Source organism: Mauremys mutica, chromosome 1, assembly GCF_020497125.1.
Source record: "Mauremys mutica isolate MM-2020 ecotype Southern chromosome 1, ASM2049712v1, whole genome shotgun sequence".
Taxonomy (NCBI): Eukaryota; Metazoa; Chordata; order Testudines; family Geoemydidae; genus Mauremys; species Mauremys mutica.
Window position 1 is genome coordinate 327,652,741 of NC_059072.1, and position 26,516 is coordinate 327,679,256.

The 26,516-nt window shown below is 42.4% G+C and overlaps 1 protein-coding gene across 3 annotated transcripts in view; it reads right to left on the bottom strand.

Annotated features, from left to right (window-relative positions):
• Positions 1-21,346, bottom strand: part of CUL5 (cullin 5) — a 73,380-nt gene extending 52,034 nt beyond the window's left edge. The window contains exon 1 of one of the 3 annotated variants that reach the window (XM_045018432.1): positions 21,075-21,346. In XM_045018432.1, coding sequence (XP_044874367.1) covers positions 21,075-21,098 — 24 coding nt within the window. In that variant the 5' untranslated portion in view covers positions 21,099-21,346. Of the gene's footprint in view, positions 1-4,777; positions 4,798-5,680; positions 5,813-21,074 lie in introns of those variants that run through there. The other 2 variants (XM_045018442.1, XM_045018445.1) reach the window with 2 other exon arrangements.
• Positions 21,347-26,516: the final 5,170 nt, after the last annotated feature.

The window sequence follows — 26,516 nt, forward strand, 5'->3', positions numbered from 1 at the left end:
GCCTTCAGATGTCCATCAAATTGGGATCAAGAGATTTTTTTTGCATGGAGTGTCCCATGACCAGAAACACAAACTTGACCATATGTATGCTAGAGGTATTTATGCCAGCAATACACCCACCATTTCATATAGTTTAAAATTCTTATATGCTAGAATTTTTTCACAAGCAGTATCCAGTTTACAAAGTATGGCTTGCAGAATGTCTTCTGCATGCCATAGTGGACCAAAAAGAAAAGAAAGAGTTTGCATTTTTACTGGTCAAGCTCCTCACATCCATGATGGCTGGAGCACTAATTGCAATGAGGGTGTTTTCAACTTCATAACTTCACAATCAGCATTTTACCCATTCCAATGCACAACTAAGCATCACCACACAGCCCAGTAGATTGCTGACCAGTTTAAAAACAACAAATTGGGTTCATGGAAGGTTATTTTGGTTGTGACTGACAATGACGCTAATATAAAAGCTGCTTGGGCTTTATTGATAAATGAGTATCCACATTTTTTGTGTTACAGACATGCTAATGGAAAGCTGTATTACATGGGTTGCGATGGTCAATATCTGACAACTTTCTCAACACGTCAGGAGAGAAAAAACAGACAATTTTTTTGTTGTTTTTTTAAAAGCCAAAATACCAGCAGTCATTTTTTAGCATTATTTAGTACAGCACTCAGTTAATCTACACTAAGTAAGCTATGTCATAGTTATGGGGCATCTTCTATTAAATGTCTCAAAAATCTTCAGATACTAACAGCCTTCTAGCAATCAGCTGCTGTTCCAAAAGGGGTGGCTAGGTACTGATCCTGAGTAATCCGCATTGACATTCTTGATGATGAGATCTTTTGGATGCAAAACTCAATCCATTCAGAATATAGAAAAATGATCGTTCTACACTGATGCGAAGAATAAGCTCCTAAAGGTTAAGAAACGTTTGTGAGAATACTGAATAGTCCACTTACAAAGAGAAAAAGAGAATACCGTACCCAAAATAATAGCATTGAAAAAAATCCCTCAGCGTAATGCTGCCTACCATCTTGATCCACACTCCCAGGACCAAGACCTTTCTGATGATGAATTTGATTCAGTTTGTGACCTTGTAGCGACTGTTGCAAATTGTAAAAGACCTCCAAGCAAACAAGATTCTGATGGAAGTAGCAAATTATAAAATAAGCAGCAGCTCATTCAGTCGTAGAACAATATGGAGTACAATCCCAGCAGCTGAATCAAGACAGCTTGCTATTTCATCATGACTGAAAGGGTGGGGTCCATTTTGCTATAGTGGCAGAAATTCTTTTAACACTGTATGCACTACTTCATGTATGGAAGAACGTTTTTCAATTTGGGGAAATCATCCATTCAAAATCCAGAAATAGACTGAAGACCTCTAGTGCTGAGAAGCTGGTGACTGTGTATCACAATTTAAAATTAAAGAAGAAAATAGCAGATGAAGCGTTGACTCAATATTGATCAGATGAAAAGGAAGGAGGAGGTAACAGATGAATCTGATGACAACAAAGATATAGATGAAGCAACTGAAACTGATAAAAAAGATAATGAAAAGTAAGACAAGTAACGAGTTGGCCTGTTGGCTACCTAGAATAAGTGCATTTAAAAAAATTTTTATTGTTTAAATAGAAATGGAATAATACATAACTTCTTTTATTTTGTAACTGTTCAGTTTCTTTCATTTTTAAAAAATTCATTGTTTCATATTTTTGAGTTAGAATAACTAATTAAGTATCATACATACTCGTTCATAAGCAGAATTTTTTTAGTAAAAAAGGGAAGCACTAGAGAAGGGAGTCAGCTTATGAACGGGTATAGAGAGGGAGAGGTGGGACACAGCCCCTCCCCACAACAGAGGGAGCAAGGAGAGGCAGCACAGCCAGCAGAGCCAGAAGGCAAGAGGCGGGGCCAGAATCTCCCTGGTTCTGGCCACACTGCTCCTCCCCAGCCGCCAGAGCGCGCTGCGGTGAGGCCAGAGACATCCTCCCCTGGCCCTCCCCAGATAAGATGGGAAGGGATGGGATGGGGAGAGCGTTGGGGTTCTGGGCTAGGGGTGGGGTCACGTGGGGGGTGGTCACCGGAGTTACTAACCTGACCCCCAGCTTCTCCCCCCAAAAAAATTTCCCCACCAGTTGCTGTCCTGGCCTGTCAGGGTAAGCAGCTGGCGCGCCGGGACACTTTGTTTACTTAGGTTTACCCCTGTGCCTGCGGACACTCGAGGTAAACAAACCATCTCAGCCTACCAGCGGCTTATCCTGATGGCCCGGGAGCCAAAGTTTGCGTGAATTATAGGGTCAGCTTATGAACAGGTCATAAAAATTTTCCATTTTTACTTATCCATCTTGGGGGGAGGAGGGGGTGTCAGCTTATAAACGAACCAGCTTATGATTGAGTATATACGGTAACTTCTTTTTGTAATTAGGCATAAGTATATCTAAGACTAAGAGCATCGGAGACCTTTTTGTAACTGTTCTAATAAATTAGCACTTTAAAATATTTCACAGTTTTTGACATTGGTCAAACATGGGTCAAATTATTGTCAGATCAACTGACTGACTGTTTTTGGACTGATCAAATGCCCCACCCTAGCCTGAAGTAGGGACAACTCTCTTCTTGAATTCCACATAATATTTTTGAAAATCATGAACTGCATGGTTCTTTCTACTTCAGTTCAGTTTTCTTAAGTCTGTTGGGCAATCACAGGTAGCCTGCTTAAATATTTTCTTGCTCCTATGGCAAGATTTCAACTTCTGTTAGCATTTCTAATCCGATCAACTGCTCTCACAGCAAGATAACAGACTTGACAGACCAACTGTCTAAAAGAGTAGGATTTGCCATCATAAACTTGTGTTTGCACTTAGAACTTCCTGAAAAGATTTAGTTTTGGGCTGAAACTTCACAAGTATGGTATTAGTCCAAAGGTGGGTTTTTTGTAAGTGGAGAAAACCCTGTTCAGCCATTAGGATTAAGAGAGGACTAGGAATACACTTTTTGGTTTGTTTGTTTTTTAAAGCAGGAGAAAACAACTGTTCGGACTTGTTTGAAAATACAAAAACAAATGCAGCTGAACTTTAAAATCTCATGCTTTGCACCTGGCTGAATAAGAATAGTCTCTTTTGCTAGGTGTGGTGAAATATAGCTAGGACCTGAGTGTGTTACACTTATTTATCTGATTTACAATGATTATCTTGTAAATTTTAAAGCATATATAAAATGAAATTCAGTTTTAAATGTAACAATTAGAATTAACACATCAACAAAAAGGGCTCTCTGCCCAAAGCATCTCCCTACACTCCCCCTCCAGAAAAAACCTGAATGAATAAAATCAACCTTGAACCATGTCCTCAAAGCCTGGCACAACAAGGCAAGGCAATTCCAGATACAATGGTCCTCCACAACCTCCCTATCACCAATCCTCAACTGTCACATCTGAGGAAAGTTAGCATAAGGGCCAAAATAGATCTTAACAGCCATGCTGGTTCATAGGAAAGGAGATTAAATCAACACCAAACCTATAGCAAAAATGAGAGCCCTACTTTCTAGAGACATGGCTACAGCGGCACAGCTCCACTGATGGAGGTGTGCTGCTGTAGCACTGCTAGTGCAGATGCTTTAAGTCTATGGGAGAGCTCCCATTGACTAATTACTCCAGCCCCTGTGAGTGGCAGTAGCTATGTAAGTGGGAGAAGTGCTGACCACACCAGCGCTTGAATTGGTATAATTTACACTGCTCGGGGCGGGAGTAGTTTATTCACACCCAAGCAACACAATTTATACCAAGGTAAGCTGTAATGTGTACATAGTGGTTTTAAACATAAGGAATATATTGCCTAGGCTAAGAAGCAAATAATAAGTACTGGCTGAACTTTTCAAGTGGTTGTCAAGCATAGATCCACGTAAACTGCATCCACACTACAGAGAAACAACTGCAGTTGTTATCCAATAGGAAAGAGACTCCTTCTACCTGGAAGCACAGCACAGAATCTTGCAGAGAAGCCTAGCATTGTCTTCCATTCCCAACTGCTAGAAAGTAGGGCAGGAGACAAGGCGAAGCACTGGGCTTCCCACCAAAGTGATGGCTCTGAACCCTGCTTTTGAGTACTTAAGTCTCATAGTCCTTAACCAGGGCTCCCCGAATTCTGTGATGAAATGGAATTTACTCCAGAAATGGCAGAATGGCACTCCAGGCTTTCATTTAAAATAAGTATTTCCAGTTCTCAGTGTTGTGGGGAAAAAAACCACGAAATGTGACCCGAAGACTGCAGTATTGTCTGCCTCAATCTACAGACAGCCTGAAACAGTAGCTCGAGAGTTATGAACTACCCCATATTCATTCACTGAGGTGGAGAATAATAATGTAACAACCACTTTTATGGAGAATTAGCCAGATTTCTACAATGCAGCTAAGTGTTAATAAAGAAGTCTGCAAAAGAAAGTGTGAACAATGCAAATGATTAAGAAATTTATTTAAATATAAAGGGTGGCTATTACATTGATTGTATCATTTGTTGTCACATATATTCAATACTTCATTTTTTTTTTAATTTACAGAAAGCTACTGCAGAACTTCCAATCACCCAAGCGGTACAGAATGCCAGGACCTTGCTGAAGGCTTAGATTCATTCTGCTGCAGAATACATACAGCTGACATGGCCCTTTACCTTCAGGTATCTAATACATTTCATGTCATCCCATACACACAAACACACCACAATGATACTGAAAAGGAAGGGGAAAAAAACTTTACCCTTCCACGCTACCGTTTCCTACCTACTGCAAAAAGCCAGGGAGTCCTTCTCACTCTTCCTCTTCACCAGCCTATTTTTGATCCTCTTCCCCTCGGTCTTCCATATCTTCACTAGTCACAAATTTCCAGAGCAAAAGAATGATGTTTACAAAAATGTGTTGAGTTTCACTGCCATTTAAGAGCCCAATTCTATACTCCACAGGCAAACAGAACTACAATTGGAGAGAATTAAGGGTTTTGCCTGAGGAATGTGGCAGTAGGCCTATGGTTCTGAGCACTAGTAAACCTGATGAAACCTTTGTAATTTTCATTGCTGGCTCTGAGGAAAGACACTATCAATATAACACAATTCTTTGCTGTGGAGAGTGTATGGGTACAGAAGCAAACACTCCCCTCTGCTCCCTCTTTCCTGCTCCTTGTAATTGAAGACTGAAACCTTGAGGCTGCTCCCTGTCTCCCTCAGGATAAGCCTTGGAAAAGCCACTTGCCAGTGGTGAGCACAGTATGTTCCTTGGTGATTAGGTCACTTAACCAACAATTTCTGACAGATGTAAGCTTATATTTATATAAAGTTTCTAGCCTTCACAGTTGTATAAATAATCTTCCAAATCTGAATCCATCCAGTACGGGCTACTGAATCAGCAGACTGACAGTTCCAATGCCTTTACTGCAGATCCCAGATTTCACAAACATTAGCAAAGTGAAAATGTCAAGGCTAGCTATTTTTACTGTTACTATCCAGAATATACAGCTGTGAAACTAATAGTCATGTCAATTTTATTCTAAATACTGCTTGGGAAAGCTCTGAACAGCAGCCAAGACAAGTGCTGGGCTACCTGAGAAGAAGAGTTCACCAACCCCAAAAAGTCTGGTCTTGTCTACATAGGAAAGTTTTATCATTTTATGTTTTTCCAATATAACTATACCAAAATATGCGCCCACAGCACTTTGTTGATGTCCGCTTAGACTGCTTCCCATGTTAATTAGTGTCCAGACAGTTCTGTGCTTTTTCAAAATAACCGCACAGCATTCTGAGCAGATTCTCCCATGGTGCAATGTTCTACCACTAGCCTATGCATTCTGGGTTTTTTCTTGCACTGCATTGTGGGATTCCTACCAGAACCAACTGGAATTCTGGGATTTGGGAGTTATGTTGACAGAGGAATACATCCTTTCAAAGAGGGAGGGTTTGTGTACACTACAGATTCTACAATGGCACACCTGTGCTGCTGTAGTGTAGATGCTACACAGATGGAAAAGGTTTTTCCATAACCTTAGTTAATCCACTGCCACATGAGGCAGTAGCTAGGTCAATGGAAGAATTCTTCCTTTGGCCTAGCAGTGTCTATATCAGGACTTCGGTCATCTTAACGTCTCTCACAGGTGTGAATTTTTTACACCCCGACCTAAGTTGACCTAAATTTTAGGTATAGACATGACAGGAGAAGTTAATTCTGGTTGTTTCCCACTTAAACAGCATTACTTCCATCTAACATGCAAGTATCTGCAGACAAATTTTATTTGATTTCAGATCATAGTATGAGGAATGGCTAATGACATTACTATGCAGGTCCAATGAGATGACGACAGAGCTGAGCATCCAGCATGCTCATGGAAATGCAGCCTAAACTGACATCACCTCAGCAGCTTGACACAAAACAAGGACAGATGACAAAATAAAACCCTACAAGTCCACCTATGAGAGAGATCTCCGCACAGATGATCCATCACACGATACTATCCTCTGGTTCTTCTCAAAAAGAACCAAGCCACTCAAGTGCTACTCTGGCTATCCCTGCCAGGTTCTACAGTTGACACAATCAACTGTGGTCGATGACAGGATCAAAAGCAGTGATGGACCTAAGTTAGCAGAGAGATTTGATCTCTGTTCATCACCAGAAGGAAATGATAGACCAACAAGCCCAGCATAGTCTCCATACCATACCTAGGGCTAAGACTGAAGGGGGTAAAAAAAAAAAAAGTTCACATGGGCCAGAATGGCAGTATCACAATCTCCTCAGTAATCTTCCCCACTTTCCAGCCCCCAAAAAACATTAGAGACAAGGCAAGACTGTTAGCACTGAGAGATTATTTCTTGTGTAAGGGCCTAAGAATAATTTATTTGAGAGATGCTCACCTTGCCTTCCCAGAGGGACCATATATTAACACCTTCTCCCCCAATAAGTTGCTATAATTGTCAAAGTTTTGGACACGTGGCAGCCATTTGTAAGGGAACAATAAGGTGTAATAAATGTGGAGGAAATTACTCCTATGAGAATGGTGTAGAAGGGACAGAACCTAAATGCAGCAATCACGGGGGGAAAGCACAGTGCAGAATATAAAGGATGTGCAGTAGCAGAACAAGCCAGCGAAATACATTTAGAATTATTTTAATTTTTTGTGCGTCATAAGCAGAGGCTACCAAAAGGTACTCACTGCAGAAAATAGGAAGAAAAACATTCAAAGAGTTGACGAGCAGCAGAACACATCTCTGGTCAGGGAGGAGAATATGGAAAGGAATGGGAGATGATGTACTGCTTGTAAGTAAAGAGCAGTTTACAGTGTTCATTATAAAAATAATTAACTGAATCTTGCAGACAGGAAAAAACCCTGAAACCATTAAAATCATAGCAAAATCAGCAGAAAAATATCTAAAGATAAACAACCTCTCAATAGACCGCATTCACATGATTTTAAATTAAAGCAATAATACATCTTAAATAACATGGTCTTAATGATCCTTAGCTGGAATGTGCATAGTTTAATAATGCAGTTAAGAAAGCCATCTCTGAATTGGGGAAAAAAGCCTAATGTAATATGTGTGCAAGAAACATGGCTAATAAGTAAACCTGTGTTCAATCTACCAGGATTTGATATGTGAATTGTCACTTACAACCCCACAATGGAACACATATGGGGCATCAAACAACTACAACTCATACTCGATGAGGACCACCTCCTGAACGAAATCTTTCCTGAATCTCCTCTTCTGGCCTTCAAACAACTCCCCAACCTCATCATCAGAAGCAGGCTCCCCACAGACCAGCAACTCAAAGCAGAACCAGATGACATATCTGTCCTACACATACCTATCACAAAATGTGGTGTTCCTCATCCAGTGCACTAAATGCCTCAACAACTACACGAGTGAAACAAGACAATCACTATGCTCTTGGATGAACTCATACAAAAAAAAAAAAGATAAACAAAAAAACCATATCACCTATGGGTGAAAGCTTTTCACTAAACTGATCATTCTATATCTGACCTCAGTCCTCATCCTTAAGGCTCTGTATTTGTCACAGAGGTCACGGATCCCGTGACTTTCTGTGACCTCCATTACTTCTGCAGCAGCCCAGTGCAGCTGGCTGCTGCTAGGATAGTCTCGGGGGGCTCCTCGCCCCAAGCAGTAGGAGTTTAGGGGGGGCACCCTCAGGACCACTGCTTACTGGGGGGAGGGGGAGCTGCTCTCCCTCAGCTCCCCTCACTCCTCCATATGCTGCCTCTGCCGGCAGCCAGGCACCACCCCAGCAGCTCCCAGCCAATGGGAGCTGCAGAACTAGGGCTTGGGAGAGCGCGTGGAGCTAGGGAGCTGGGACTGCCGCTTCCCAGGAGCTGGGTAAGGAGGCTGCCCCAGCCCCACCCCACCCCCCCAGTGCTTCCCCGATTCCCCCCACCCCACCAGTTTTAGTCAGGGGTATTTTTAGTAAAGGCAGACAGCTCATGGCTCGTGAATTTTTGTTTACTGCCTGTGATTTGTCCATGACTTTTACTAAAAGTACCTGTGACTAAAATGTAGCCTTACTCATCCTCAAAGGAAACCTGCACAACTCCTTCAAAAGATGAACCTGGAAGCTTAAATTCATAACTTTGGTAGATATTAAAAATCATGTACTGAATAGAAACACTGACTTTACCGCTTATTACAACTATCTATAACCCACTAATCCCCTCTCCAGCCCCCAGCTTTCCAACCCCTGATGGCTGGAGAGGTGTTAATGCGCCACTTCACCTTAAATAGTCTCTTGAAATATGTGTTATCTACTTATGTTAAACAATCGGTTCCACCTTGTATTTAGCTATGACACAGAGTACATTTTCCAGACCTGAAAGAGAGCTCTGTGTAGCTCAAAAGCTTGTCTCTCTCACCAACAGAAGTTGGTCCAATAAAATATTACCTCACCTACCTTGTCTTTCATATTCTGAAACCAACAGGGCTACAACACTAGATACAAATATATGGACTAAGGATAGAAGACTTAAAAGTAGCCATGGAAAAGACAAAAATAAGTCACTCTAGAGAATTTCAAGTGGGGACATGATTGGAGATTTAAATTCTCACTTGCAAAAAACTAAGGGAATGTTTTTAAGCAGGAAGAAAATTAGGGAAGACAGGGACTTCTTTATGGTGAAAAAAATTCAGATAAACTTTTGAACTATGTTCCTAGGAGTACTGTTTAATAATAAATTAACTTGTAAAGGTCACATAAGGTGTAAAAGTAGAATGACCTTACTTTAAAGTGTTGTTGGAAGCAAATGGGGTGCAGATAAGAAGGTATTAATGATGTATAGAGCATTCTTGAGACCAGTTTTAGACTACAGATAGCAAGCTTTTGGTTCAGCAATCAATCAAAATAAATAAATAAAATAAAAGCAGCCCCTGTGCTGCTGTAAGCTCTCTGGATAACCGCTCTAAGCCAGATAGAATTGGTTTTACAAAAAGTATTATTCTGTTTTTTTCCCGATTTTCACCCTACTTGTGTACCATTCAAATATATAAAAAATAATTTGTTTTATTTGTTTTATTAGGAAAATTCAATACTCTGAATCAGCTATATGTATTACAATAACACATTATCATCTGTGTATATATGTAAAACTGCCTGTTGAAGTAAGGCTATGTATTAGTCTAGAAGATACACACAATAAACAAACAGGCATGTGCACATCTGAACGTACTGATAAATCTCACGTCCACCACATACACATTTCAAGTTTCTAACAAACAGTTTAAAGATTTGACACACTAAAATGGAAAGAAAACAAAAGTCTGTATCAGAATACGCTTCAGAACACAAGAAAGTATTCAAAAGTTTTAAAAAAACAAAATAGGACAAACGGCTGAAGTTGAATGTATGCGCTACAAATGGTGCGGCCCAATTATTAAATGTAAATATTAACAGGCTAATAGTTGTAAGAATACAACAGTAAACTGTTTATTCAAATTAAAAGTTTTATTTGTGGATGAGAGATGTATTTTTCTCTTAAACTGAGAGGTGGCATGTTTTGAGTTCTGTTTTAGTTCTGCAGCAAACCACATTGATGAACTGAATTCAAAGAGTTAATTACTAATTTTTTCCCGTCTTTCCATCCACCAAAATAAACCCTGATATTTACCCAGAAAAATTATTAATATTTTTGCACTGATATTCACCTGTTTTTGTTGCGGTGGTAAACAAACACTGAAATTCCCAGGAAAAAATTAAATAAAATAAAAACTGAAAATGAAGGGCCCTACTTATTTGTCATTCTTTTCCACCCTGGCGATTGTGCTACCACAAAAAGCATCCATCTGATCCAAATCTACGTGATCTTATCCACAAGGTAGAGAAAAAAGGTAAATTTTTAAAAATAACTAAATCTTTCACTGAGATACATTTAAGGAACCTTGCTAATGAAATTTTGACTTTCCTTTCCTCCCAGCATTCACATACTACATTAAAATACAATAATTGCATTTCAACAATACCAATATCCGCTGTCTGAAGAGGCACTGAATACCAGACACAACATGTACCAATTTTAGACTCTCTCTCTTCACTACTTATTTCCTACACACTGCTCTATGAACAAGTTTTCTTTTTCTTAAGGAAATCCTATGCCCTTTAAATTGTTATAATAGGAAAGAATAAATGAGTAGACACTGATGCAAGGAGAAGTATTTTTCCAGTGGAAGTTAAACTATATTGCAGTATAGACAAGGTTCACATAGCATCAGAATGAGAATACATACTTGCTTTGTTTCAGAGTAACAACGCTGACTAACTTTACAAACAAAATACAACTGTAGAACAAACATTTGTATAACTGGGCTTGGAAGGATTATATTTTTATCAATAAATGTGGGTAATCAATTTCACTGTAGTCAAATTGATCAGAAAAATTTCCATTGATAACTGAAATTTACAATTATATAAGATTAGAAAAATGCTACTTGAGAGCCTATTAGAGTTTGATATAAAGATATTTACCTTTGTATATTTTTATAGTTGATGCTGACAACTTGTGTTTAAAACTGTTCAAAGCTTTACGTTTTTGAATCTCAGTATCTAGTCATTAAATAAATTGTCTGACCATGTCCCATACTTCCCATAATTGTGAAAATTTATATAAATATTAATAGCTTAAAATTATCCTTTGACATTATAAAAAAATCAAACTCTGCCAAGTCTATGTATAACACATAACATTATATTTTGTACTAAATACATACAGATAATGTCTGAACAATCCTTACAGTTGTAGTTATCTACCAAAATAACCTCTATTTCTTCCAAAATATATTCTGCTCTAGGATGGGGATTCTGACACCACCATATATTCACTTCCCTCTCTGCACAAATTTTCACCACTTTTTCCCAAGAGAAAGTTGACAAAAATACTATATGATCTTCACCCTCTTTTCAGCTTGTCTTTCCTTCCCTTCCTACAACTCTCATCTCCTTCTCCCATCACAGACACAATTTTCTCCTCTGCTCTCCACCTCTAACCTCATCCTACTTGCCTTAGTGACCCCAGCACATCAAGTGATCCGATTCCTTTGTGCCCACTCTCATGCCCTCCTTTACTCTTCTGCTGTCCCTGCTCTAGTCTCTGCCACCCTAAAAAACACACACACCCTTGACCCCACATGCCTCTCCAGCTACTACCCTGTCTCCCTTCCATCTCTAAGCTCATAGAGTGCGCTGTCTACATTCACTGTGTGAAGTCCCTTTCCTCCAATTCCATCCTAGCCCTTTTCAATCTGGCCCCTGGCCAGGATATGCGGTTAAGGTTGCCCATGCAATCTGAACTCTGCTCTCTTTCAGTAATGCCCCAGTACATCTTGTTAACACAAACAAAAATGTATGACTAAGTGTTTTCAGAGCTCTAGCTACACCTTTGCAAATATAAATTTCCATAATTTTGGGCCCATTTCTACAAGTCTTGAACTTAACTGGACTGCTCACATGAGTAAAGATCACTCAAGAGACTTGTGAAAGATTGGGCTCCTTGGAATGGAGGCCTGATATTCTTGTTTGTCTATAAAGTACTATGCACATCTTTGTGTTATTATTATTACAAACACTGTAAACTAGCTAATGTTGTTAATCAAACAAGCAACAGTTCTGAATCACAAAAACGGTGATTTGTATGAGAAGACCCAAAGGAAAATAAAACTGTCATGCATCTCGGGGGGGGGGGGGGGTGCAACGACACATACCTTTACTCTGCCTGAAATATACTTCACTTCCTTTAACAACCAATTCACTCTCACCCATCGGATTCCATCTAACACTATTAAAGGACAAAAAGGAATGTTTGCACAGGCAACTTTCACTTGCATTTCCTGCTTCTCAGAAGTTTGAGTTTTCCTCGACTCAACATTCTGCAACAGGACAACACACTACCAAGCAACTGTAACTCTGCCTTCATGTAGTGGGTTTTTTTTGTTTTTGTTTTTTAAACACTGAATAGTAGCCTCTTTGGAGCAAGGCTGTCTCTTGCTGCACGTTGTATAACGTCAGGCACAATGGGGCCTAGATTTCAGTTGGGGTTTAGGCACTACTGTAATACAATAAAAGAGAATGAGACATTTTATACTGAGAGCACACCCACCCATCTCAATTATTTTTGTAGATAGCACTATATTTCCCTCACATTTCTTACTTCATTTTCCTTAACTTTAATGTTACATGCAGTGTTGATGTAGCCACGTTGGTCCCAGGATATGAGAGAGACAAGGAAACTTATATTTGTAACTACTGAATACCAAAAAACATGGATTTAAAAGAGAGACTGATTTCATGGCCCATTACAACAACTTACTACTAGGGTTGTCAAGCGATTAACAGTGTGATTAATCACAATTTTTTAAACAACAATAGAATAACATGTATTTTATATATTTTTGGATGTTTACTACATTTTCAAATATACTAATTTTAATTACAACAATACAAGGTGTACAGTGCTCACATTATATTTATTTTTATTACAAATATTTGCACTGTAAAAAAGAGAATTGTATTCTTCAATTCACCTCATACAAGTACTGTAGTGCAATCTCTTGATCATGAAAGTTGAACTTACAAATGGAGAATTATGTACAAAAAAAGGGCATTAAAAAATAAACCATGTAAAACTTTAGAGCCTACAAGTCCACTCAGTCCTATTTCTTGTTCAGCCAATCACACAGACAAACAAGTTTTGTTTACATTTGCAGGAGATGATGCTGCCCGCTTCTTGTTCACAGTGTCACCTGAAAGTGAGAACAGGCGTTCGCTTGGCACTGTTGTTGCCAGCGTCGCAAGATATTTACATGCCAGATGTACTAAAGATTCATATGCCCGTTCCTGCTTCAACCACTATTCCAGAGGACATGCTTCCATGATGATGATGGGTTCTGCTTGATAACGATCCAAAGCAGTGCGGACTGACATGTTATTTTCATCATCTGAGTCAGATGCCACCAGCAGAGGGTTGAGATTTTCTTTTTTGGTGATTTGGGCTCTATAGTTTCCGCATCAGAGTGCTGCTCTTTTAAGACTTCTGAAAGCGTGTTCCACACCTCAACCCTCTCAGATTTTGGACAGCACTTCAGATTCTTAAACCTTGGGTCGAGTGCTGTAGCTATTTTTAGAAATCTCACATCGCTACCTTCCTTGCATTTTGTCAAATCTGCTGTGAAAGTGTTCTTAAAAACGAACATGTTCTAAGTCATCATCTGACACTGCTATAACATGAAATATATGCAGAATGTGGGTAAAACAGAGCAGGAGACATACAATTCCCCCCCCCCCCCCAAGGAGTACAGTCAAATTTAATTGACTTTTTTTTTAAACGAGCATCAGCATGGAAGCATGTCCTCTGGAATGGTGGCTGAAGCATGGAAAGGCATATGAATGTTTAGCATATCTGGCATGTAAATACCATGCAACACCAGCTAGAAAAGTGTGATGTGAATGCCTGTTCTCACTTTCAGGTGACATTGTAAATAAGAAGCAGGCAGCAGTATTTCCCATCAATGTAAACAAACTTGTTTGTCTTAGCAATTGGCAGAATAAGAAGTAGGACTGAGTAGACTTGTAGGCACTAAAGTTTTACACTGTTTTGTTTGAGTGCAGTTATGTAACCAAAAACAAAATCTACATTTGTAAGCTGCACTTTCACAATAAAGAAATTGCACTTCAGTACTTGTATGAGGTGAACTGAAAAATACTGTTACTTTTGTTTATTTTTAGTGTATAAATTTTTAATCAAAAATAATATAAAGTGAGCACTGTGCACTTTATATTGTGTTGTAATTTAAATCAATATTGAAAATGCAGAAAAACATCAAAAAATATTTAATAAATTTCAATTGCAGGATCACAGCAGAAGAGAGATCTCCCCGCCATCAAAAGAGATTGCCTCACAGCCACTGACTCCATGAGCAGGCAGCAGCTAGCCAAGGAGACACACCACAGCTTTGCCCTGCTACATCAGCACTTCAGTGAGCAGGGACAAATGGAAGGCAGAAATCTGGGGGGCATGTGATGCCTCTATGCATCACTTCTGATTGTGGGTCTGCAGGTTTGTCTATTTAAGTTTAGGGGTCCTTGGGTAAAAAAAAAGGTTGAGAACCACTGTCCTACAACATGTGTTAACCCTTTAAGCTTAACAATCTATCCCACCTTGTATTTAGCTTGAACACTTGTGTTTCCTTCCTTCCACAGACCTGAGGAAGAGCTCTGTGAAGCTCAAAAGCTTGTTCTTTCCACCAACTGAGGCTGGCCCAATAAAAGATATTACCTCACCCTCCTTGTCTCTAAATTTAATATGTATGACAGGTTTCAGAGTGGTAGCCATGTTAATCTGTATCGGCAAAAAGAACGAGGAGTACTTGTGGCACCTTAGAGGCTAACAAATTTATTTCAGCATAAGCTTTTGTGGGCTAAAACCCACTTCATCAGATTCATGCAGTGGAAAATACAGTAGGAAGATATATATTTATGTAATATATAATATAGTAGGAAGAGATATATTTATTCTTTCGCATAGAGACTGTCGGGTTTGGCCAATGTACATGGCAGAGGAGCATTGCTGGCACATGATGGCATATATCACATTGGTAGATGTGCAGGTGAACGAACCCGATGGTGTGGTGTGGTCATCCACATCATCCAGACCACACCACACGATTCACTGTCTATAGCCAAGCTCTAAGATACAACTGCATTTGCTCCAACCCCTCAGACAGAGACAAACACCTACAAGATCTCTATCAACCGTTCTTAAAACTACAATACCCACCTGCTGAAGTGAAGAAACAGATTGACAGAGCCAGAAGAGTACCCACGAGTCACCTACTACAGGACAGGCCCAACAAAGAAAGTTACAGAACTCCACCTTCAGCCCCCAACTAAAACCTCTCCAGTGCATCATCAAGGATCTACAGCCTATCCTGAAGGACAATACCTCACTCACACATCTTAGGAGAGAGGCTAGTCCTTGCTTACAGGCAGCCCCCCCACCTGAAGCAAATACTCACCAGCAACTACACACCATACAACAAAAACACTAACCCAGGAACCTATCCTTGCAACAAAGCCCGTTGCCAACTCTGTCCACATCTCTATTCAAGAGACACCATCACAGGACCTAATCACATCAGCCACATCATCAGGGGCTCATTCACCTGTACATCTACCAATGTGATATATGCCTTCAGGTGCCAGCAATGCCCCTCTATCATGTACACTGTCCAAACCGGACAGTCTCTACACAAAAGAATAAATGGACACAAATCAGATGTCAAGAATTATAACATTCAAAAACCAGTCACAGAACACCTCAACCTCCCTGGTCACTCAATTACAGACCTAAAAGTCACAATTATTGAACAAAAAAACCTTCAAAAACAGACTCCAATGAGAAACTACAGAACTGGAATTAATTTGCAAACTGGACACCATTAAATTAGGCTTGAATAAAGACTAGGAGTGGATGGTCATTACACAAAGTAAAAACTATTTCCCCATGCTAATTTTTCCCCTACTGTTACTCACATTTTCTTGTCAACTGTTTGAAATGGGCCATCTTGATTATCACTGCAAAAGTTTTTTTTCTCCTGCTGATAACCCACCTTAATTGATTAGTCTCATTAGAGTTGGTATGGCAATCCCTATTTTTTCATGTTCTCTGTGTGTGTGTATATATCTTCCTACTGTATTTTCCACTGCATGCATCTGATGAAGTGGGTTTTAGCCCACGAAAGCTTATGCCCAAATAAATTTGTTAGTCTCTAAGGTGCCACAAGGACTCCTCATTCTTTTAACATGTATGTTACTGTGCTGATCTTATATACTAGCTCCTGGATGTCAAACATGGGCCTAAAGGATGCTTAAATCCAGCTCTCACAACAACTTCAAATTTAGCATGCAATTTGACCAACCTCTTCTGTCTGGCAGCTCTCACAATTGGTGCTGTGATTGCAGTGCAGTTACTACTGAATGCTGAGCAACTACGGACAAGCCAAAGAATGGGGCTTTATCGGCAGGTATTGAGGGTTAGGCAATGTTAACGACAAGAAGGCCTCCACTATACAACGGCAGTTGGCATATATTCCTTGTTGACATTTTAAGGAAGTCCTATTAGGAAACAGTCAAGATGAGACACCCAAAGTACACAGCTGGAAACATTTACTGTGAGTTATAGAGATCAAAACTAGCTGGTATACTGCAGGTTGCCAAGGATGAGAGGTTGGACAAGAATGGTTGAAATAAGAGGTAAATGGGATAAGATACAGGATTTAAACAGGGGAAGGGAAGGAAAAAAAAAAAAAGATAGGTTACCTACAGAATCCGGACTAAGCTTATGCCCCAATCCCTAACTAAACTTGAAAGGGTATACTTGCACCTGTATGCAGCCCCTTTCACTCCAATGAGAATCTACTCAGATACAAGGTTCTGTCCACATGGGTCCAACTGCACAATCAAGGACCATATTTTCTTGTTCCCAGTGCCACCAAGGGCTCTGAGGAGACCATAATATTGATATACTGTGATATCTGAATGACAACCACGGAACTGAACATCCCTGAACTTTGGGAGTTCAAAACCCTGTTATGTATTTGGCCTCTACTTCAAAGTTTCAGAAACCAAGTATGAGATCCCTGCAGTAGTTTGAGCATCTTTACTAAATTTTGTAAAGCAGTCATTTACAGAGTAGCAAATATACTTCTGAAATAACCGCAATTCATGTAAGTCTCATAATTGCTCCAGTTTTATGCAATGAGCTCTAGAAATATTTAAAATACAGACACAAAGAACTGCCCCCTGAAACCCGAGGCCTATTACAGAGGAGTGTAGCACCACTACAGTTAAGGGAGAGACCATCTTACTGTTTAACAAACTGATTTTGATAAGTGCTCTAAAATCCACAGGCATAAAGCAATTGCCTTGAAATTTGCTGTGCCTCATCGTGGTCCAGGGGAGGACTAGTTGGCCAATTTTGAGGTTGTTTGAGCAAAGTGTTTTCAAAAGACAACATCCCAATTAAAAAAAAAATCATGTGATATCAAAATGTTTCTATTGTTCATTTTGCGGGGGAAGGAAGGTGCATATCTGAGGTTCAAATTATTGTACTGATCCATTCCAAACTGACATCATCCAGTTAGGTTTCAACTCAGCTAGTGTCAAGGCATCCGCTGCCCCCCTGGGGAAGTCATATTTCATTTCACTTCACTTCCCAAGCAAATAGAGAACCATAGGGAAAGTGCACAAGGAATGAGAGGGAAACTCTTAGGCCTTGTATTTACTAGGATAAAGGTACAGTTTAATGAACAGAAGCTACCTAAGTCAGCCCTACACTCAACCACTTGGCCTTCTCCCTCCTCCAAGGACTAGCCAAATGTTAACACCTTTTCTTTCTAATCCTAAATATTACCTATGGGACAACACCTTCAGTTATTATTTATTTGTATAGCAGTAGTATTGGATGTGGGCCACCAAACAGCTAGAACTCCCCAGAGCCACAATGCAGCACAGAGGACAGAAAGGATGCAGAGCAATGCGTGAACATGAGTACTGATACGCTATAGTATAAGTGCATTTTATATTCTGAAAGGATATGAGATACTGCCAGTCAACCTTAATTTTGTGTTAATATGCTTTAAGTGTAGTAGTTTAAGCCTCAAGACTGGGAATCAAGAGTGTTTCTATTCCCAGCTCTCTCAATGGACTGCTGTGTGGTTTCCTGCAAGTCAATCTCTATCTCAGTTTCCCCTTTAGTAAAAAGGGTTCATATTTATTTGTCTTTGTACAGGGCTTTGAGATGTTCTGATGGAAAAGACAAACTACCAGTCAATTACTACTAAGTTAATTATCTAAAAGCTTTAGAGACACCAGCAAGTTATCTACCAGGCATCTATATCTATATCATCTGTGTTGAGTCTGCACCTTTGTATATTTAGCATGTGATTATAAATACTTTTTCAAAACCAGTTTTGCAGATGATATCATTCCACAACTAACAGAATCTGGGCCTTACACTACACTCTCCCCCAATTGTAGGAATTATCTTCTAGAAGATTCTAAAGTGAAATACTATCAACGCTGAGATGGTAAACTTTCTTACATCTGTTTACAAGACCATGTAATTAACGTTTTCCCAAAGCAAATGTCAATCTATCCAAAATCCCTAAACATACTATAAGTAACAACAACACACAGTGCTGAAGTAAAACATGGCCAAATATATAGGCTGTTTAGACTTAGCATTCTGAAATAGGACTCCTTCAAATAATCATACTATGTCCCCATTTCCCCCTCTTGGCCATTTTGTTTCATAGCAACACATAGTGGTTTTGGAATTCCGCAATTTTAACTGATCAGGGCTATTACTCCTGGGGGAATTCTGCGTACACGAATTCTTGTCTCCCGCAGATTTCTCTGCTTCCCTGCAGAAAAATGACTTTCTGACAGGGAAGCAAAGGGCAGCTGCAAGAGCAGTCACACACCACTCTCTAGCAGCACAGGTATCCTGAACAGCTGGCAGAGAGGTAAATCACTGCAGGGCTGGGAACACCCCAGCCAGTGGCTCCTACCCTGAGCCAGGATCAGCTGCTAGTCCTGACTGGGCTGGAGGTAGGAGAGGACTGGACTTCCTCTTCCCCTGCAAGGAGTGGCTCAGGCTGTGTCAAACCCATCCCCAAAAACTTCCCCAAGCTGCAGGAAGCACAGCATCCTCCTCTGTTTCCTGCCCCCATTGCTCCTCAGCTGTGGGGAGCTGCTGCCCCATTTGGCCAACCCCCTACATCCAGAACTCCCATACCCAGACACTCCTGCCACACCTCACCCCATACACCCAGAACCCCCTGGCCCTCCATACCTGAACCCCACCCCACTGAAGCTCAACCCCTGCATCTGGAGCCCCCTGCACCCAGACCTCCTGCCTCCAGACCCCCACCCCTGCACTCACACCACCACCCCACACTGAGCTCCCTGCATTCAAATCCTCACCCTGATGAGCCCTATGCCCAAGCCCCAAATCCAGACCCCAATGCCACTGACCCCCAGGGGGGAAGGATAGCTCAGTGGTTTGAGCATTGGCCTGCTAAACCCAGGGTTGTGAGTTCAATCCTTGAGGGGGCCACTTAGGGATCTGGGGAAAAAAAAATTGGCCCTGCTAGTGTAGGCAGGGGGCTGGACTCGATAACCTTTCAAGGTCCCTTCCAGTTCTAGGAGATTGGTATATCTCCAATTATTACTTTTAGCTGCACCCAGACCCCCACCCCATCAAGCTCCACTCCCCCAGCACCCAGGACCCCCTGCTGAGACCCCCACACCCAGACACCTCCACTGTGCCCCAACCACCTTCACCTGGAAGCCCCAGCAGAGTCCCATTGCCCCGCACCTGGAACCGGCCCCAAGCCTCTGTGAATCCAGATCCTCCCACACCTAGACCCCCCACACTGAGCTGCCTACACCCAGATTATTCCACATAGGATCCTCTCACCCCACACCTGGATCCCCATCACACTTGGATCCTGCCTCGTTGAGCCTGCTTGCCCCCCAAATGTGCACCTGGCACAGAAGGGCAGGGCTCCAGGGTGTTTTTGGGACAGGCCCAGATCTTGTGCTGTTTCAGGATCAGGTGCAGCCTCACAGGTGCAGTCCGTGTCCCAGGAGGACTGCAGGGTCAACTCCCACCTTCATGCAGCCAGTGGCCCTTGCTCCCCACTGCTGCGCTGAAGCCTCTGCATTTATTTATTAATAAAACTTGCAGAATTTTAAAATATTGTGCACAGAATTTTTAATTTTTTGGCACAGAATGCCCTCAGGAGTAATATTATGTCAAGGTTCGCTGATGTTTATCATCATATACCAAAAACATATGGAAACACTAGATTATGTAAAAAATGTTGCTTAAATAAATGATACATGTTCAGTGTTTTTTCCCTTACAGGTAAACTGCACCCCTCAAATTCTGAACATAGTGGTGATGCAAACAATACTTATTCAGGTACAATCATTTCAAACTCTCTATCTAAAAATCATTGTCTGTGTGTCTAGGGTTTCTTTGTTAATGCAGAACAGAATTAAACAGTGTCCTGTCACCGTATACTTTCCCCACATTTATTTGATCGGAGGCGGGGTGTGTGTGTGATATTTGGAGACAGGTTAGACTGTGTGAAGTTTAGCACTGGAGGGAAGGGGACAGAGGAGAGAGATCCGTGTCTCTCGAGCCCACACAGCCACCAGCACAGGGTAAGATGAAGGTTTGTTATACGCCCTGCCCCCACCCCCACCCCCAAAATATTACAACATACTGGACACCACAACTTCAGAGACAAGCCCGTCTCTGCTTCCCCTTCAGGTCTCTGACCCCGCACAGCCCCTGTCCCCCACCACTGTCCCCCCCGTCTCCCCACACCCCCGGCCCCTCCCCCGCTCCAGGCTGCCCCCTGGCTCCCCCACATTCCCTCTGCCCGGCCGCCGCCGCCGCGCCCCCCGCCCCGCAGAGCAGCCCCCAGGCCCCGCCGCCACCGGCGGACCGAGACGCGGGCCCGGGTCGCACCTTTAAGAGATTAGACGTCGCCATGTTCCCCCCGCGGGGGCCCCTCCGGGCCGGCGGCGGCTCCTCGCTCCGGGCGCGGGCTCCCGGCCGCTCCGCTTCACATGGCCCCGCGCTCCCGCCGGCCGGACCCGCCGCCGCAGCGGACGCGGCTTCGCTCGGGACAAGGCCGGGCGGAGACTCGGGGCTGCGGCCGGCTCGATCCTCCACACGCAGCCGCCGCTCAGCGCCTCATGGCGGCGCCCACCCAGGAGACGCTCGGCCGCGGCCGCGGCTCCGTGCAAGGGCTGGCCTGGCCCACATGATGCGGCGCCGAGGAGCAGGCTCCGCCGCCAAGGGGAGAGGCTGGGGCGGGCGGCTCCGGCTGCAGCGCCCTCTGCTGGCCGGGCGGCGCCTCGCAGGGAGCGCCCTGCCCTGGCTCCCTTCGACCCCGGCAGACCCCAGACCCCTGAGCCCAGCCCAGTGCCCGCCCTTCTCCGTCCCCGGCAGCCCCCCGAGCCCAGCCCAGTGCCCACCCTTCTCCGTCCCCGGCAGCCCCCCAAGCCCAGCCCAGTGCCCACCCTTCTCCGTCCCCGGCAGCCCCCTGAGCCCAGCCCAGTGCCCGCCCTTATCCATCCCCGGCAGCCCCCTGAGCCCAGCCCAGTGCCCACCCTTATCCATCCCCACACACCTCGGCCCCCTGAACCCAGCCCAGTGCCCACCCTTATCCATCCCCACACACCTCGGCCCCCTGAACCCAGCCCAGTGCCCACCCTTATCCATCCCCAGCAGCTCCCTGAGCCCAGCCCAGTGCCCACCCTTATCCATCCCCGGCAGACCCCACCCCCCTGAGCCCAGACCCCCATCTGCCCCCCGGGACACCCCAGACTCCTACAGCCCAGCCCACCCTTATCCAATGCAGGCAGACCTCTGCCCCCTGAGCCCAGCTCAGTGCCAGGCAGGGCTGGATGAACTTTTTGTGGGCAGGGTGGATTTGATTTAAATCACTAGTCATGATTGACTCTGTTTACACAAATTTGCAGAGGGACAATAGAGTTGAGGTCTGAGACTCCAGCCCCCTGCAGCCCTCCCTAGCTCCCTCCACCTCCCCCAGAGAGACCCCAAGCCCCTGCAGCCCACCCCCCCAAGGGGTCATGATTTTTGAACACTTGACATTGCTAATATTGTGATGTAGTTGTATGTGTACAGCAAGCGTATGTGAAGCTGTGTAATGTAGTAAATATGCTGAACAGTTAACAAAATCCATACCCCAAGGCATTTCCAGGCATCTTAAACAATTATATATGTGCTTAACTTTAAGCACATTCATCATCCCACTGAAATCCAGGTTAAGCATGTGTATAAATCTTTTCAGAATTAGGGCCGGTTCCTGCAAACATGATAAATAGGCATATGGTTACTGAGGTGGATAGTCTCCTATGCCTATTAATAGCATGATTGCTTATGCCAATAAAGACTATACATAGTCACAGACCCAAGTTTGTACCATGTACACTTAAACTTTCTATGTCTAAGGGTACGTCTATACTACCCACCGGATTGGCGGGTAGTGTTTGATGTATTGGGGATCAAGACATGATAAATTGATCCCCGAATCAACACCTGTACTCCACCTTGGCAGGAGGAGTAAGCGGAGTTGATGGGGGAGCTGCGGCAGTCGACTCGCCACCGTGAGGACAGCCAGGTAAGTCAAACTAAGATACTTCGATTTCAGCTACTTGAATAGCATAGCCCAAGTTGCGTCTTAGGCTACATCTACACTGGGGGGAAGGGGCGAGGTGTCAACCTAAGATACGCAACTTCAGCTAGGTGAATAGCGTAGCTGAAGTCAGTGTATCTTAGGTCGATTTACCTGGCTGTGAGGACGGCGGCAAGTCAACTGCTGCCGCTCCCCTGTCGACTTTGCTTCCACCTCTCGCCACATCGGCGGGTAGTGTAAATGTACCCTTAGTTCGAACCCCCCCGCTAGTGTAGCCCAGGCCTTAGTTTCCCTGTCTGTGAAACAGCACTAATGATGCTTACCCTTGTTTGGAAACTTTTTTGAGCTCTGTGGGTGAACAATAAGTTAAATATGTAGTAAAACTGGTTGGTTTCCAGGAAAAAAATGTGGGGTTTGGTAAATTTGTTCTGCTTTTTTATTTTTATTTTAAACCAAAGATAAGGAATTGTACCAAAACGGGCTTTCAAAAACCACAAAGGAAAAAAAAGTGGATTCAGGTAATTATTTGGGGGAAAAAATATGTTTTTGTTTGTTTGTTTGTTTGTTTGTTTTTGTTTTTAACAAATCAAATATTTCACCAGAGATTTATTAGCTTCTGTGTGGGGTTTGGTTGAAAAACTTGAAAAATATAAGTAAAATGAAACTATTATAAACATTTTAATTTTGGTCAATAGGTCCTTTTGTGTCAAAAAACTGTTCTGATGAAAAAATGTCAACCTGCTTTACTCAAAGGTTAGGAAGTTCTCGAATTAAAATTGACTGTACAACTTTAATTCAGCCCCTTTGTCTGTAAGCATTAGATCATACAGTTCTTATTTTCTCCCTCATCCAGTGCACAAGATGAATGGTGCTCCATCTGTAGATTCCTACCTGCTTAATTGCAGAAACTGGAAGGGATGTAGAAGCAGGTGCTGACAGGAAGGGAAATGATGGTTTTGCTGTTCAGAAAGTTGAATGCAGCCCCGGAGGACAGGACTCTATCTCTGCCTCTGTTGGGGCAAGTCACTTAAACCAAATTTTTCACAGGTGGTCAATAACTGTGTGGGTCATCTCTGGTGCTCATCTTGAGATGCCAGTTGCCTGATTTGCAGAAGTACTGTGCAGTCATAACTGCAATTAAAGGCAATGGGAGCTGTGCACTGAACACAGCATTTTTTTTATTGCACTTTATAAGTACTTTGAAAAATCAGGCCTTAGGCATCTCAAGTTGGGCACCCAGAATCAGTAGACACTTTTGACAGTTTTGGCCATGGCTCAGTTCCCCATCTGTAAAATGGAGACAATAACACTCTCTTACCTCACAGGTGTGCTGTGAAGATAAATATGTTTGTAAAGCACTGAGATACTATGGTGATTGTACCATTGAAAAGCCCATGAGGAAATAATTGTGTATTCAGTGCTAGGTTTGGAAAATATTCAGTAAATAAGGTCTAGGGCCATACTTAGATGATGAGTATAAAAAGAAATATTGAATCGCTTCCCATTCAGTGAACACTCTTTCCTAACTTTGCTAACTTTTGAATACTTGAATTTTCACCTTCAACATTTTCTTTTTGTATGAAATGATATTGTAACATACAACAGACCCGATGGGGACGAAATCCTTATTGTTGAGTACTTTATAGAGGAGGGGAGTGAGTCTTCAGGCATTTTTTGATTCTGCCATTTGAAAATGATTGACTTACACAAGACCAAAGAGCCTGTGATCTTGTGACATCAAACTGTAAACATGGTGAGCCAGTACCTAAACACATTAATTTTACAATAAAATATGAATGCAAAGCAATTTTTACAATCACACAACTTCTGTTTGTGCCCGTATCTGTCCATTTTCTCACAACTCACTAATTAAAACTAGAAATAAAGTAGATATTGTGCTAAAGAAAATCTTCTTGTCTGGACAGATTTAATGTCCATAGCAAACGCCATTGCAATTTGGATCAGACCCAAACCAAGATCCGTGTAGTGTCTTATCTTGTCTGTGTTAGGGGCTGGTATCATGCTTCAGAGGAGGTATTAAAAACAGCACAGCAGGCAAAAGTGGGATAATCTGCTTCCATCTTGGTCTGTAAATTAGAATTGGTTTAAATCCTAAAGCACAAGGTGTAATAGCCCTTACAAAATTTGTTGCCATTAATTATGATAAATGGGTATTCTTGTTATCGATATTAATGTCCCATCCCTTCCCTAGCTGTCTTGCAAATGTCCTTGTATGCTGCTATAATGGGTTCCCCCCAGGGCGCCACCTGTAACTGGGGTACCACTGAACACCCCTGACCCGCCAGCCTGGGCTCCCTTTACACTGTACTGCTGTGACTAGCCTGCACTTTCACCAGCACACATACAGGTAGGGACACACCCAGCTGCAGTTACATGCAGACGCTGTAATCAGCTCTGCATGGGAAGGCTCCAGATAAGGAACTTCCCAGCTACACAGGCACAAATCCCCCTCTGGAGAGTAAACCCAAAATTATACCATCTTGCACTGCACAGGGAACGGTACAGCATAAGCGCATGAAATTCACTCCCTCCCTCAATGTGGAGAGGAATATACGACAGCTTTCTGCCCTGAGTTATGATTCCCACACACTGGTTTTAGACAAAATAAAAACAAGTTTATTAACTACAAAAGATAGATTTAAGTGATTATAAGGGATAGCAAACAGAGCAAAGCAGATTACCTAGCAAATAAACAAAACATGCAAATTAAGCTTAATTACTACATAGATCGAATATGAATAGCAAATCCTCACCCTAAGTGATGATACAAGCAGGTTGCAGATTCTTAAGGGGCAAGCTGCACCGACTTACAGATTGGAATCCCTTTAGCCTGGGTCCAGCACTTCTCCCAGTTCAGTTTTTGTTCCTCAGGTGTTTTCAGGAGTCTCTTTGGGTGGGGAGTCAATGAAGAACCATGATGGTGTCACTCCCTTGCCTTAAATTGCTTTTGCATATGAGGGGAACCCTTTGTTTCAAAGCTTGGTTCTCCCACCAGTCAGTGGAAAAACACCAATATCCCAAGATGGAGTCCAGCAGCAGCTGATCTGGTCACATGTCCCTGTAGTGTCACAGCAGCCATAACTTGGAGGCTGTCTGTAGCATCCTCAGGAAAGCTCCCAGGTGGGTGATAAGCTTCTTCTAAGACCCACTGTTTTCTCCTAATGGCTCACTAACCTGAATGAGCCCTTCCCAGCCAGCCATCTAGACTGAGAGCCTTTTGTCTAGTCGGTGTTCCCCAAGTGTAAACTCATTTTTAATACAGCTACATAGTCAATATTCCTAGCTTCAGATACAAAAATGATACATGCATACAAATAGGATAATCATATTCAATAAATCATAACCTTTTAAATGACATCTCACATGACTTATCTTGCATAAAATACATTATGATTATGTCATAATCATATCATAATAATATCTCTGTGAAGAACGTGGTGTGCAGTGTCACAACTGCCTCCAAGAGTGGAGTGGGGGAAGCACAATTTGCCCCTGCAGTTACTTTCCAAGAGACGATAGACTAAAGAAAGCTGTGGGAAGTTAAAGGAATTAATAGGCAGCAGGTTTAAAACAAACAAAAGGAAGTATTTTTTCACACAATGCACAGTCAACCTGTGGAACTCCTTGCTAGGGGATGTTGTGAGGACCAACACTATAACAGGGTTCAAAAAGCAGCAAAGAGTCTTGTGGCACCTTATAGACTAACAGACGTTTTGGAGCATGAG